General features: G+C 57.2%; 1 protein-coding gene across 1 annotated transcript in view; it reads left to right on the top strand.

Annotated features, from left to right (window-relative positions):
• Nucleotides 1-13,332, top strand: part of MUC6 (mucin 6, oligomeric mucus/gel-forming) — a 72,993-nt gene that overhangs the window by 14,437 nt on the left and 45,224 nt on the right. Inside the window, exons 2-16 of the mRNA XM_074273574.1 lie at nt 4,731-4,793; nt 5,235-5,264; nt 5,616-5,669; nt 6,493-6,733; nt 6,999-7,125; nt 7,208-7,295; nt 7,596-7,705; nt 7,890-8,097; nt 9,661-9,783; nt 10,095-10,215; nt 10,662-10,800; nt 10,952-11,056; nt 11,742-11,814; nt 12,293-12,430; nt 13,168-13,329. Of these exons, the coding sequence (XP_074129675.1) occupies nt 4,731-4,793; nt 5,235-5,264; nt 5,616-5,669; nt 6,493-6,733; nt 6,999-7,125; nt 7,208-7,295; nt 7,596-7,705; nt 7,890-8,097; nt 9,661-9,783; nt 10,095-10,215; nt 10,662-10,800; nt 10,952-11,056; nt 11,742-11,814; nt 12,293-12,430; nt 13,168-13,329 (1,782 nt within the window). The remainder of the gene's footprint in view (nt 1-4,730; nt 4,794-5,234; nt 5,265-5,615; nt 5,670-6,492; nt 6,734-6,998; nt 7,126-7,207; nt 7,296-7,595; nt 7,706-7,889; nt 8,098-9,660; nt 9,784-10,094; nt 10,216-10,661; nt 10,801-10,951; nt 11,057-11,741; nt 11,815-12,292; nt 12,431-13,167; nt 13,330-13,332) is intronic.

The raw sequence follows: 13,332 nt of genomic DNA on the forward strand, positions 1-13,332 counted from the left end.
CCTGGCTGGTGCCTTACTCAGACTTTCCCAACTGGATTAAGACTTGGGCTATGTAGACTGTAGTGAGTCATCCTGATCCGGGGCCCTGGATCCATATTTTCCTCAGCTTGCAGAGAGAGTCAGAAAGCAAAGAACTGCCCCTCCCCCTCCATTGGCTTCCCCTCCCCTCATTGGCCATCCTCTCTTTCCATCAGTTGCCCCTTCTTCCCTCCTCCCTCACTTGACCTTTCCCACTCCCTTTGGTCCTTCCAAAAGGACCAAAAGGTCTTGGGGCTCACCTGCTCTGAGGTCCTCTTGACTCCAGCCCAGAACTCTAGTTGCTATTCCATGCTGCTTCTCTGGGAGCAGCTGACCTGAGGGAAGGTGAGGACATGACCCAGAGATCATCAGTCATCCGAAACAAGGGGTCAGGTCATTTTGGAAGAAGCTTGAGCTCAGCCTCCTCCCCTGCACCACTAAAACAGATTTGTAAGGGACCATGCTGTGTGTCTAACACCTTCCATGGGTAGCCATCAAGTCTTTTCTCAAAGATCCCCAGGCATGGGAGCTCCTTCCCTGTAGGAGGAGTCCTTTCTGCCTAGTGCTGAGTGCCAACATCACCCATTGCCCCCTGTGAGTGAGTGCCCATTACAAAGATCCAGGAGTACCAGCGTCACTCATTGCCATCCAAGAAAGAATGCCCATTACAAAGATCCAGGAGTACCAGTGTCACTCATCTCCATCCAGGAAGGAGTGCCCATTACAAAGAGCCATACTTCAGTTTGCACTCAGTTTCAATCCTCTCTCTGGAGATGTATAGCATTCTTTCATCCTGAGTCCTTTGTCCCCATCTGTTAGGATTCTTACAAGGTGCTAAGTCAGTTGTCTAATTTAGCATGGTACTTAACAATTCTCTAGTTCAGAGTTCACACCTTTCACGCCTTTAAGAGAGCAATTAAAAGGACAAGCCCACTCTCTGGGAGGAAGAGTCAAGATTCATTCCAACTTCCACATTTATGCTGGCTGGAGACATTGGGAGGATGAGAGTCTGGAGGCTGAAGGACAAACCTTTGGATTCAGAGACATTCAGACAAGAGCTCTCGGGAGCCAAGAAGAGAAATAGGCCTCTACTAAAGCTAACCGGGGCCCAGGAAAAGATTCAGGATTTTGAAGGACACAATAAAGGATCTGGAACTTAACTCCTGGCTGCATTTGAGGTGATTATTTGAACTGAACTGAAATTAAGGCTGCCTCCAGAAGCTCTTCAAGAGATCTGCTCCCAGAGAACAATCACAATTTAGAGAACAGAACATTACACCCATCTTGGATGACTGCATGAATCACAGTAGCCCAGGCTCTCACAGTGGATCATCATGACAACACTGCTGTGAGTGGGATGATCTCCAGCGCTTCTCACTTCACCTTGCATCTATTCGTGGTCTTGCCATAATTCTTCTGAAACCACCTCCCTTGTCATTTCTTATTGCACAAGTGTATTCCTTTTCAATCGTATACCACAACTTGTTCAGCCATTCCCCATCTTAGGCATCCCTTCAATTTCCAAGTCTTTGCTGCCACAAAAAGAGCTGTTGTTGATATTTTTGTTCAAATAAATGTTTTACTTTTACTTTGGGATATAGACCTAGTCATGATATTGCTGGATCAGAGGGTTTGTACAGTTTTATAGCCACATGTCAGTTTCAAGTGCATCTCTTCTAAACAACACATTGTTGGATCTGGTTTCTAATCCACCCTGACCTCTGCTTCTGTTTTATGACTGCACTCATCCTATTCATGTTCAGTTATGACCCTCAAATGTGTAATTGCCTTCCTGTTTTATCTTTTGATTCTCTTTTTTTATCCTTTCTCTCCCCAACTCTATTTTGCTCCTAACCACTACTTCCCTTAATTCCCATTCTGCCCCTTATCAGCCTCCCTATTTCTCATCCTTTTCCCCATCTGAGTAAGCCACATTTCTATACACATGTATATATTGTCCTCCTTCTTTGAATCAATTCCAATGAGAGTAAGATCCAAACATTGGTACCACCCCCTGTCATTTCCCCCTTTACTATAAAAGCTCTTCCTTGCATATTTTCATTAATGTGAGTAAAATTTCCCCATTCTGCCTTTTCCTTCACCTTTCTCTCAGTGCATCCTCTTTCTCATCTCTTTCACAACTTGTTCAGCCATTCTCCATCTTAGACATCCCCTCAATTTCCAAGTCTTTGCTGTCACAAAAAGAGCTGCTGTCAATATTTTTGTTCAAATAAATGTTTTACGTTTACTTTGGGATATAGACCTAGTCGTGATATTGCTGGATCAGAGGGCATGCAGTGTTTTATAGTCTTCTGGGTTTAGTTCCAAATTTTCTACAATGGTTGGACGAGTTCCATCAACAGTGCATTAGTGTGTTTTTTTCTCTCATCTCTCTCCCCTCACTCCCAGCGTTTATCCTTCCTGATCGTTGTGAGACAGTATCTCAAAGCTGTTTAATTTGCATTTCTCTAATTTATAGAGATTTACAACATTTTTACTTCTGATGAAGCACAATAAATTCTGTTCCAGCACTTCATTTTGACTCCTCTTCATTTTTTGAGGGGATAGACCATTCCACACACAATCAACTCACATGCATGACCTCTATGAAAACTCTTTTAACGGCCCTAATAATGTTGAAGTTCTTCATCTTTCCGTGTAGAAATGGAAACAAACTTTATTGAAATCCTTGTGCTTTCTCTTTCATGTTTACCTTCTTAATGTTTTCTCTTAGGTCAAATTTTCTATTCAATTGTGCTCTTTTCATCAGAAAGGTCTTCTGTTTATTTCAATAAGTATCCATTTTCCCCGATTGTATATTTTGCTGGATAGGTGATTCTTGGTTGTAATCCTAGCTCCTTTGCCATTTGGGATAGCATATTCCAAGCTCCCCAATCCTTAAATGTAGAAGTTGCTAAATCTTGTGTAATCCTGACTGGTTCCATAGCATCATTAGTCCTTTGGGATTGTATTGGATCATTGTCCTGCTGAGAACACAGTTCTTCCTCAAACAATATCATTTTTATTGTGTATGATGTTCCCTTGGTTCTGTTCACTTGACACTGCATCAGGTTATAGAAATCTCTCCATGTGTGTCTACATATATATGAATGTATATATGTGTAATTTTGTATGTATATGTGTGTTGCATTGTTTTGTGTAGCAGCATGGTATAGACCTGTGTTGTGTGCATTGCATGCATGCATGTAGATATATATGCATGTCAATGTGCACTGTATGTATGCAGTGTGAGCATATTGACTTGTGCAACAACATGTTAAGTTGTGCTGTGTGCATATACATGTGTGTGCATTGTACACATGTAGACACATCTGTGTTGTGTTGTGTGAATGTATTTACTATGTGCATATACATCACCTGCCCCCCACCATCGGGCATATGCTGCCCCTTCTGCCAGCATCGGGACCCATCACTCTCCTCTCAGTACTTTAGAGCAGACCTGGACTTGGGCCTTCTCCCAGAAGTCCCTGCTGCTATTTAGCCCCCCGGCCTAGGCTGGTATTCTAAACTCAAACAGGATGCCAGTAGGAAGCAGGCAGGGCAGGAGGCTCCCCCCAATCCCAAGGCCCTCTTCTTAGCTCTGATCCGTGCCCATGCCAAGCACTCCCATTGGAAGGAAGGGCATCAGGGCTGCCCTCCCCTGCCATTGCTGCCCCTGTGCTAGCCTTTTCTCATCTGGCCTCCTCAAGTCTATACACTTTGCATGGCAGCCTGGAGCTGGGCATGCCCAAAGCCAGCCCTGGCTGAGGGCCAGCACCCCTTCTTTGTGCCCCTGGGTCTGGCCTGGACATTGATAGTGCCCAGGCTGAGTTCTCTGTCCTTCTCTGCCCTTCTCACTCTGGGCAGATCTCAGGCTGGGACTGGCCCATCTGACTCACCTCTGCCCCCTGACCCTCCTGGCTTCTAGGAATGGACCTGGGCTCTGTTGGCACCCGCCGCAGGTCTGCCAGGGTTGTCAGAGTGGCAAAGGGCAAGGAGTGGACCAGACAGGGTGACCTGCCACAGCCAAAGGTGTTGCCCACTCTTATCACCCTGAGCCGGCCCTGGCCATCCCGCCTGCAGGGGCTGTTGCCCTGACTCCCCCTCCTCTCCCATTCTCTCTCTTCTCTCCATCCTGGCCTTCCCACTTTGCATGTTGCTGAATCACCTTGTCCCTTGACCTCTTCTGTTCAAAGATCTCCATTGGTTCCCTTTGCCCACTGAGGAAAGTAGGAATTTCTGCCCAACACTGGGACCTTTCCAGGGCTGCTGCCATTCCAGATCCAGCTCCTATTCGCTTCCCACATTCCAGCTGCCACCCCTGGGGGGTCAGGAGGTCAGCCCATTGTCCTAGGGCCTGGCGTGGCCCCACTGCTGTCCCTGCTGCTGCCAAACCCTGACCCTCCCTCCAGCTCCAATGCCCCCCAAGGAAGGTATTCAGCAAGTTCTGCCCTTTGCAGCTCTGCCCCTTGGCCCCTGGGTCGGCCCCTGGCTCTGTCATCATGGGCCACATCAGGGAGGAAGGCCTTCTGGGATGCTCCACAGAGCCTCAGACTTGCCTCTCATCATTGCTATCATAGGTCATCCCCTTCTAGACTGTGAGCTCCCCAAGGGTGGGCACTGTGCCTGGCACAGGCACTTAATACATGGGGCATGAACAATGGGAGGGATGGGCCGAGTGCTTGATGGATGGCACCTTCTCCCCTGGACAGGCCTGGAGGACAATTATTTTGCCAACAAACTACGCCAGAGAGAGAAGAGGGCACTGATGTTGGGTGAGTGACTCCTGGCCCTATGACCTCAACCCAAGGCTCCCCAGGGAGGCCTGGGCTGAGAGAAGCTGCCCGAGCCAATCCGGGCCTCTGCCTCCTGCCCCAGCCAAGCTGGGCCAAAGCTCTAGTTTCTCCACTGACTCGAGGTTTGCTAAGTGCGTTTCTCACAGCACAGCCTGCCATGGGACGTGGCATTGCCCCCATTTAGCAAAAAGGAACTCTGAGACTCAGCAGGAGTCTGGCATTGCCCCCCAGCCAGAAAGCCATATCTGTGCCAGGAGTGGGCCCAGGGCCCCCCCGACTCCAACTCGGGTGCCCATAGCTCCCTGCTGTGCCCATCCCCTGCCCCCTGCAGTAAGGGCTAGGCAGCGGGGGCCCCACCTATCCACAGACACATCCAGGCACACGCAGACTCATTTCCCTACCTGGTTTCTTTCTTCCCAGGTGGCGAGACAGGGGCTTCGACCACCCCAGGTAAGGCCCTCTCCATCCCGAACACAAGGGGAGGGCAGCCTGGGGGGCCCCAAGCCCCGGCCAGCCTGCTGCCCCAGGGCTTGTCTTGGGAGAATCGGGACAGAGAGGCCCCTTAACTCCCCCACAAGGGCCACATGTGTCCAGACAGGAGAGCACGGGAGCCCAAAAGGATCTGAGGAAGGGTCAGAGTCTTGAGGGAGGCTGGGTGCTGGGCACCCCTGAGCTCTTCCCTGGGAAACCCTGTGAGAGGAAGCTGAGAAGGGCAGAAGGGAGACTAGGAGGAAGGCCAGGAGGGAGGGGACTAGGTGGGCACACTCTCCAGGGCTCTGAATGGCTCATTCTGCCCTCTAGGCCTTGGAGCTGCAGCATCCTTGGCCAGGGAAGAGGAAGAAGACTCGCCTCCCAGTAAGTAAGAGCTTGGCCCAGGGGGGGAGGGCAGCCCCTGCCCAGCATCGGGGTGGGCGTCCTGGAAAGGGAGACGGCCCAGAAGATAGGGGAAGGGGGCCAGGCCAGCCTGACCCCGCGCTTCTCCAAGCCCCCAACCTTGCCAGGAGAGCCCAGGAGACTGACCCATCTGCTTCCTCCCGCCCCAGGCCAGCCTGGCGAGCCGCTTCATGCTCCCTGGCAGGATAGACTCACCCATTCAGGCGGGTGCTGCCAGCCTCCAAGGCCCCCCAGGCAAAAAAAGGCTCCCAGTTCAGGTTCTCCTCTGGTCAAAGGAGACATGAATTGTAAGAGGGGCTTAGTCCAGCTGGCATCAGCAGGGTGGGGGGCAGTGTCTGAGGCACTGGCGGAGAGCTCTGGCTCCCCGGCCGGGGCAGATGAGGTCCCGCTGTGGGCCCCTGGCCCTCTGGGACGGGTGCCAAGGCCGGACCGCTGGTGAGACGGAGAGACTGAGCATCTGGAAAAGAGGGCGGGGAAAGCCCCCTGTCTGTGGGTGTGAAGGGTTGTGGCCCAGAAAGATCCAGGGACAGACCCATCCTGGGAGGGCAGGGGGCAGGACCAGGACCCCCGCCAAAAGGCCTAAGTCACCAGGGCAAACTGGCTCCGGGAAGTCTGGCTCACAATACAGGCCGACTGCCTGGGGGGGGGCGCTCCCTGGCCCTGGATGCGTTCAGGGAGAGGCAGAGAGACGGCGGAGGGCGTCCTGCGCTGGCCCCTGCCGGTCACCAGGCTCTCCCCCCTTGTCCGGGCGCCCCATGATCCCTGACTTGCTCTTCCTCCCCAGCCCCAGACAGAGGCTGGTGCTCGACGTGGGGGGGAGGACACATCTCCACCTTTGACAAATACCTCTACGATTTTGGGGGGACGTGCAACTACATCTTCGCGGCCGTCTGCGATGACGCGTCCCCCGACTTCGACATCCAGCTGCGCAGGGGCCCCAGCAAGAAGATCGCCAGGATCATCATTGAGGTGGGGCCCTCCTGCGTCACCGTGGAGGGCTCGGCCATCTCCGTCAAGGATGTGGGGTGAGCTCTGCCGGGCGGGGACTCAGCCTCCTGGGGGGCCGCGGAGCCGGGAGAGGAGGAAAGCGGGGGCCGGGGGAAGGGAAGCCGCCCGGGGGCCCACTGGGGGCAATTGACTGCCCGCTGGTCACTAGCGGAAGGGTCACCAGCCCCGCTCCCCCTTTCACCAGACCATTTCCAGCGCTGGCTCGCTGCTAGGCAACAGGGGGGGAGAGGGCGGGGCCCTGGGAGGGGCTGTGGGCGGGGCCTGAGGGCTGCTCTCTTCCAGGGTGGTCAGCCTGCCCTACACAGGCAACGGGCTCCAGATCGCGCCCTTCGGCCAGAGCGTGCGGCTGGTGGCAAAGCTCCTGGAGATGGAGCTGGTGGTGATATGGAATGGCGACGACTACCTCCTGGTGAGAGCCGGTCGGGGCGGGGGGCCGGGGAGCCCCCCGGAGGCCCCCAGCTCGGCGCTCACCACCAGGCTCTCCTCTCCAGGTCATGGTCGAGGCGAAGTACATGAAAAAGACGTGCGGACTGTGCGGGAACTTCGACGGAGAAGAAAACAATGAGTTCCAGAGCGAAGGTGAGGGAGCCGGGCCCTTCCCCTCCCTGCCTCCCCTCCCCCTCTCCCCTCCCCCCATCACAGCCGGGAGAAGGGGAGGCTCTTGGTGCTTGGAGCAGCTCAGGGGCCACGCCTCAGTTTCCCGTTAGAGCTAGAGTGGGAGGAAGCCTCTGGGGCCAGTCTGGGCGCAGCCAGCCAATGGTCACTGAGCTAGACTGTCCCCGGGGGAGGTCGGCTGGGAAGCGGGCAGTCCAGGGTGCCCCCGACCCAAGGGGCTGGCAGCGAGCTCTGGCGCCCACACGCTCCGCCCCTCCCTGCCAGGCAAGTTTCTGGAAGCGTTCGAATATGCCGCCCTGCAGAAGCTGGATGATCCCACGGAGATCTGTGCCTACGAGGAGCTGCCCACCGCCAAAAGCACGCCCAGAAACTACGTACGGGGGAGGCTGGCGCTGCTCCTGGGTGGGGGGCGGGGAAGGGGACCGCCCACACGCCCATGTGCCTCTCACACACTCACTGTCACACTCTGACACACACACACTCACACACTCACAAGCACACCCTGGGCCAGAGGACCAGATTCACCTCTGACACCAGCTGTGACCCTCCCCTGCACAGACCCAGCTGTGTCTCCAGCTGTTGACCCAGGTGGGCCCCAACTGCAACGTGTCCAAGGGTACCTTTGCTGCCCGCTGCCAGACGGACCTGCAGGCCTGCCCGGAGCCGGCCATGCCCAACTGCAGCTGCCACACACTGTCCGAGTACTCCCGCCAGTGTTCCATGAGCGGCCAGCAGGTCACCAACTGGAGGAGGCCCAACTTCTGCTGTGAGTGCCCGAAACGGAAGAGTTAGGGGCTCCCCTGACCTGTTCAGTAGAGTGGCAGGAGCACAGGAGCCCCTAGAAATCTGCTCCACCCCTGGGCCTCCTGGGACTAGAGTCTCCCCCCCACCCCACCCCAGGGCCACCTAAGATTGCAGCCTTCATCCAAACTTGAGGGTCTGAGGAAATGCTGGGTCCCCAAAGACATCTCTTCAGCCCCTAAAAAGTGAGCTTGCCACTGCCTTTTTCTGTCTCAAAGCCGAAGTGGCCCTTCTAGGGAACCTGCCCAATTCCATTTCCAACTCAATTCAACATTCATTAAGTAGTTCCTCTGTGCAGGCGTCCTGGCATGTAAACCCTGCTCCTTTTTAAGGGCAGGCTCAGCCCTAAGGGGGCCTAGGACACCTACCCAGAATAGAAGGCCTTCAGCGAAGGATATTGGGGCATTGGAGCTGATGTCTCAAGATCGTTGAGTCTGACCCCCTCTTTTGACAGAGGAGGAAACTGAGGCCCAACCAGGAGGCTCGGTCATTTAACAAAGCTCACAAAGGAAGTGGCAAGAGCAATGAATAAAATCAGGCTTCCTCTGAATCCAGGTCTAGTGATCTTTCCATGACACCAGACTGAATCAGGAATTCGGAACTCAGAGAGGCAAAAAACCCTGATAAAGTACCTACTATGTGCTAGGCCCTGTGCTAAGAGCTAAGGGCACAAAGAAAGGCCAAAGACAAGCCCTCCTTCCAGGATTCACAGCTGTAAGGCAGGAAAATGAGATGATGGAGAGAAGGGAAGGGAAGCACTCACATGGGGGGGGGCAAGAAAGTTTTCTTGGAGAAGAGGGATTTTATCTGGGATCCCAAATGAGCCAGAGGGGGAAATGAGGATAGACCCCAGGCATGAGGAATAGACAGAGAAAATGCCTGGAGGTAAAAATGAGGAGGGAGGGCATCCCAGGCACTGGACACAGACAGAATGCCCAGAGGTGACAGATGGAGGGGTTTGGGAGTCAGCCAGGAGCCCGGGGGCTTGGGATGGAGTCTGTGGCACACAGGAGGAGAGGCTTCCCTAGCCATATGGTCTACAGTCATTTCTCTCTGAAACTGTTCCCTCATCCGAGAAAACCACAATTGTTCCTCCGAGGAAAGCACTTTGTAGACAGATGAGTGAGAGGGAGGATCTCTGAGCTCGGAGTCCGGAGGGTGGCAGAGCCCCAGACAAAGCCTCAGGAGAACCTTCTCCCCATGGAAACCCTGAGCTCCTCGGCTTTCCCCTGCTGGGGATTTCCTTTCAGCAGGGGCTGCTGGGCCCTGGCCCAAGCCTCCTGCCGGGGCTACCTGGGGGCACCTCTTGGTCTAGAGCTGAGGGAGAAGTCCCACACCCACTTACCCATTGCCTGTGAGCAGCATCCTGGGCCTGCCGGGTCTGGGGAGGTGGATATGTGCCCCAGGGGTTTACAGTCCAAGTACAAGCTCCAAGCTAGCAGAAAGGGAGAGGGCTGGCCTATCAGCTGGGCCCCTCCTCACTGTGGGCCCCTGCTCACTGTGGGCCTCTCCCCGCACGTGGCTATAGCGCTGGAGAAGTGTCCTGCCAACCAGATATACAAGGAGTGCGGGACGCCCTGCAGGAAGACGTGCTCCAACCCAGCACACAGCTGCCCCAGCTTCTGTACCTTTGGCTGCTTCTGTCCTGAAGGTAAACCGAGGCCCAAAGTCCCTGAGGGAAATGGGGGGAGCTGGCGGGAAGAAATGAGAAGATGGCCAGTCAGGGTGTCCCTCCACATCATCCTGCTATGGAGAAGTAGCCTGCTTGGGGAGAGGGAAGGCTTCCTCTGCATCTCAGCCCTCCCCCTGAGTCTCAGCCCCCCCAGAGCACCCACTTTCAATCCCCAGCAAGGTGAGGGAAAACAAAGCCTGAGAGCTCCATCTCTGCAGAGCCCCCAGTGGGCCAGGGAGAATCTTCCCCACCCAGGGTTCCTTTCAGCCTTTGCTTGCATGTCACCCCAGGCACGGTGCTCGATGACATCTCCGGGAGCCACAGCTGTGTGCCCATCGAGCAGTGTCCCTGCACACTTAACAGAGTCACCTACGCCCCGGGAGAAGTCATGAAAGCCGCTTGCAGGACCTGGTAGGTCCCTGAGGAGGCGGAATCTGGGGGCCCCGGAGGTTGGAGGCAGCCACGGAGCACAGTGCACTTGGGCAGCTGCTGGCAGGGCAAGAACCTCCTGCTGGCGCTCTCTCCATAGATACAGGAGGCTCTGGGTCAGGCCCGGACTGGACCCTGTTAGCCCAGGAGTCTGGGGACCACCCGGGGGCCCCAAGGGCCCACCCAATAGTCTTGGCTCCCGGGGATGACCAAGGGGCCTTGGAGGGATACCGGGGAGCGGGCTGTCCTCCAACCTGGGGGACCTGGTTCAGGACCAGCCTAGACCGTCAGCAATAGGGAGCCCTGCCCTCCCCCACACCCATGCACCGCCCAGAGCGGGGCACATCTCTGGGCACTGGAGGCTTCTCAGACCGTCCCAGTCCAGACGGCAGCCCCGGAGACCCTCACCAGAGCTGTGTGCTTGACAGTCGGTGCGCCTCGGGCCAGTGGGTCTGCTCGGAGCTGCCCTGTCCGGGCAGGTGCTCCCTGGAAGGAGGGTCCTTCATCACCACCTTTGACTCCCGGCCGTACCGCTTCCACGGGACCTGCACCTACATCCTGGTCAAGGTAGGCCCGGGGCCCCCGCCAGGGAGCCCTCAGCACCTGCCCCTGCCCCTCGAGCCGGGGGAGGAGGGAGTCTGTGCTCCTGTGGGAGGGGGCGGGCCAGCCCGGGCTTCCTCGGCACCCAAACATCATCTCGTTCACCCGCCTGCCCCAGAGCCCGAGCCTGCCCAACAACGGAACTCTCATGGCCGTGTACGACAAGACGGGCTACTCTCACTCAGAAACCGCACTCGTGGCCGTCATCTACACGTCGACCAAGGTAAGCCCGGGCATGGGGCAGAGCCGGCGCCGCTGGGGGGTGCGGGGCTCTCTCTGGGAAAGCTTCCCCCCCGCCGGAGGCAGCCCTGAGGTGGGGCGAGGGGTCTCCGACAGTGTCCCCCCGACCCCTTCCGGACATGTGAGCTGGTGCCGGGGTGGGAACCAACAAGGAAAACAACTGCTTCTGCCCGAGACCCTCCTAGTCTGAGTGTGCCCCTCACTTAGGCTCAGGGAAGGAGGTCAGCATATAAAAGTGAGGGAGTGGGTGTGTGAAAGAGACAGAGACAGAGAGAGACACAGAGAGAGACAGAGAGACAGAGAGACAAGACTGAAACAAAGAGAAAGGTGGAGACAGAGACAGAAAAAGCAAGAGAGACAGAGAGAAGTAGAGACGGACAGAAAGTAAAGAAAGAGAAATAATCTGAGACCCAGAGAGAGAGAGAACGAGGTGTAGGGAGGAGAGAGACGGGCAGACCCAGAGCCCCCAGGAGGGGAACAGGAGAAAGCAGGAGCACGCGCTCCCAGGGCCTGCAGGACAGCGGCCGAGGATCCCAAAGCTTCTGGGGGACGGGGCGGAATTCTCGCCTCACCCTCCTCTGGTCTGGCCAGTTCCTCTGAGTGTACGCCCCCGTCACCCCCCCTCACCCATTTCCTCCTGCCCCCCTCCTCCCTCCCCCTCCCCCCAGGACAAGATCGTGATTTCTCAAGAGGAGCTCCTCACAGATGATGGCGACGTCAAGTGGCTGCCGTACCAAACAGGTGACGTTCTCCCCGTGGACATAGCCCCTTCCCACCCCTGCCCCGAGGCCCTGCGGGCGCCCCGGCTTCCCCTGCCCAGCATGCAGGGCATTCTGAGCCCGGTGCCCCTCCCAGCCGTGGGGCCCCTTCCTGATCACTGAGTCTCTGTGGGAAGAGGAGCCTGGGCTCAGGGAGACCTTGCCCTCAGGGCCCAGCCTGGAGCCTCTCTCCCCTGCCTGGCAGGTGAGGGCCCGGCTTAGGGAGCCAGGCTCTCAGGGAGGTTCGGTCCCCCAGCCAGGGTTGAGGCCCCAGGGCGTGGGCTGCGGGTGACACCTCGCCAGCCTGCCACGGCGCGGGCAATGGGGCGCCCCCAGTTCTGCCTCCGTGCACGTAGCTCCGGGACCGACACAACCCCTCCCAAACAGCCAAGCAGCCGCCGGGAGGAAGGGCTGGGGGGGGCCGGGGGGCCCGGGCCCAGCCTGAGTCGATCGCCTTGTAGGTGACATCACAATCTTCAGGCAGACCTCCACCCACCTGCAGATGTCCACGCTCTTCGGGCTGGAGCTCGTGGTGCAGCTGCGGCCCGTGTTCCAGGTTTACGTGAAAGTCGGCCTCCAGTTCAAAGGCAACACGCGCGGTGAGTGTCCCACCGGGCGCCGGAGCCGGGTGGGAGTGCAGCGGAGACCTCTGCTTGGTCCTCTGGATGCACTGCCTTGACTTACCCAGAGGCCCAGTCACCTAGCTGGTGATCACCAGAGGCAGGGCCCTCCCACTGGCCAGCCTGGAGCCAGAGCCCCAAGGGGCCAGTGGGGGACAGGGCGGGCTCAGCCTTGCGGACAAAAAACCGGGGCCGCCCGCTCCCCACTCCTGAAGTTCTAGCGCCCCTGCGGGCACCAAGCCTAAGGGACTCAGGTCTGCCCAGAGACTTCCCCCAGTGGATGAGGCCGGTCACCCCCCAGCCGGCCCCAGGCCGGGTCCCGTCGGCCGCTTCAAAACCCAGAGGTTGGCGACCTCTGAGCGCCTGAGGAGGGGCCTGTGTGGTCCAGCTCGGGCTGCTGAGCAAAGACAGGGAGAGGGAGAGGCTGGGCGGCTTGGGAGAGAGAGCTCGGGCGGACGAGGTTCCGGGCTCAGAGAGCGGGACAAGGAGAGGCTCCAGAAGGGAAAACTGCCATCGGACACATGGGAAAGCGCAGGGAGTGAACTCCCCCTTGGGGCAGAGGCCACACGCTGGAGGGGCCATGGTCAAGCGGGGAGGGGGGAAGGGGGGGAAGAGCTTGGGCTTCTGCCCCGTGAGCGGGAGTTCCGAGGGATGGAGAGAGACAGGCGGGCAGAGGGCAGCTGCCATCCTAGCGGCCGGGCTGCCCTTGTCTCTAGGACTCTGCGGGAACTACAACGGAGACACGACAGACGACTTCCTGACCAGCATGAACATCATCGAGGGCACAGCCTCCCTCTTTGTGGACTCCTGGAGGTCGGGAAACTGCCCCAGCGCACTGGAGCGCGAGACCGACCCCTGCTCCATGAGCCAGCTCAACAGTG

The sequence above is a fragment of the Sminthopsis crassicaudata genome, chromosome 6, assembly GCF_048593235.1.
Source record: "Sminthopsis crassicaudata isolate SCR6 chromosome 6, ASM4859323v1, whole genome shotgun sequence".
Lineage (NCBI taxonomy): Eukaryota > Metazoa > Chordata > Mammalia > Dasyuromorphia > Dasyuridae > Sminthopsis > Sminthopsis crassicaudata.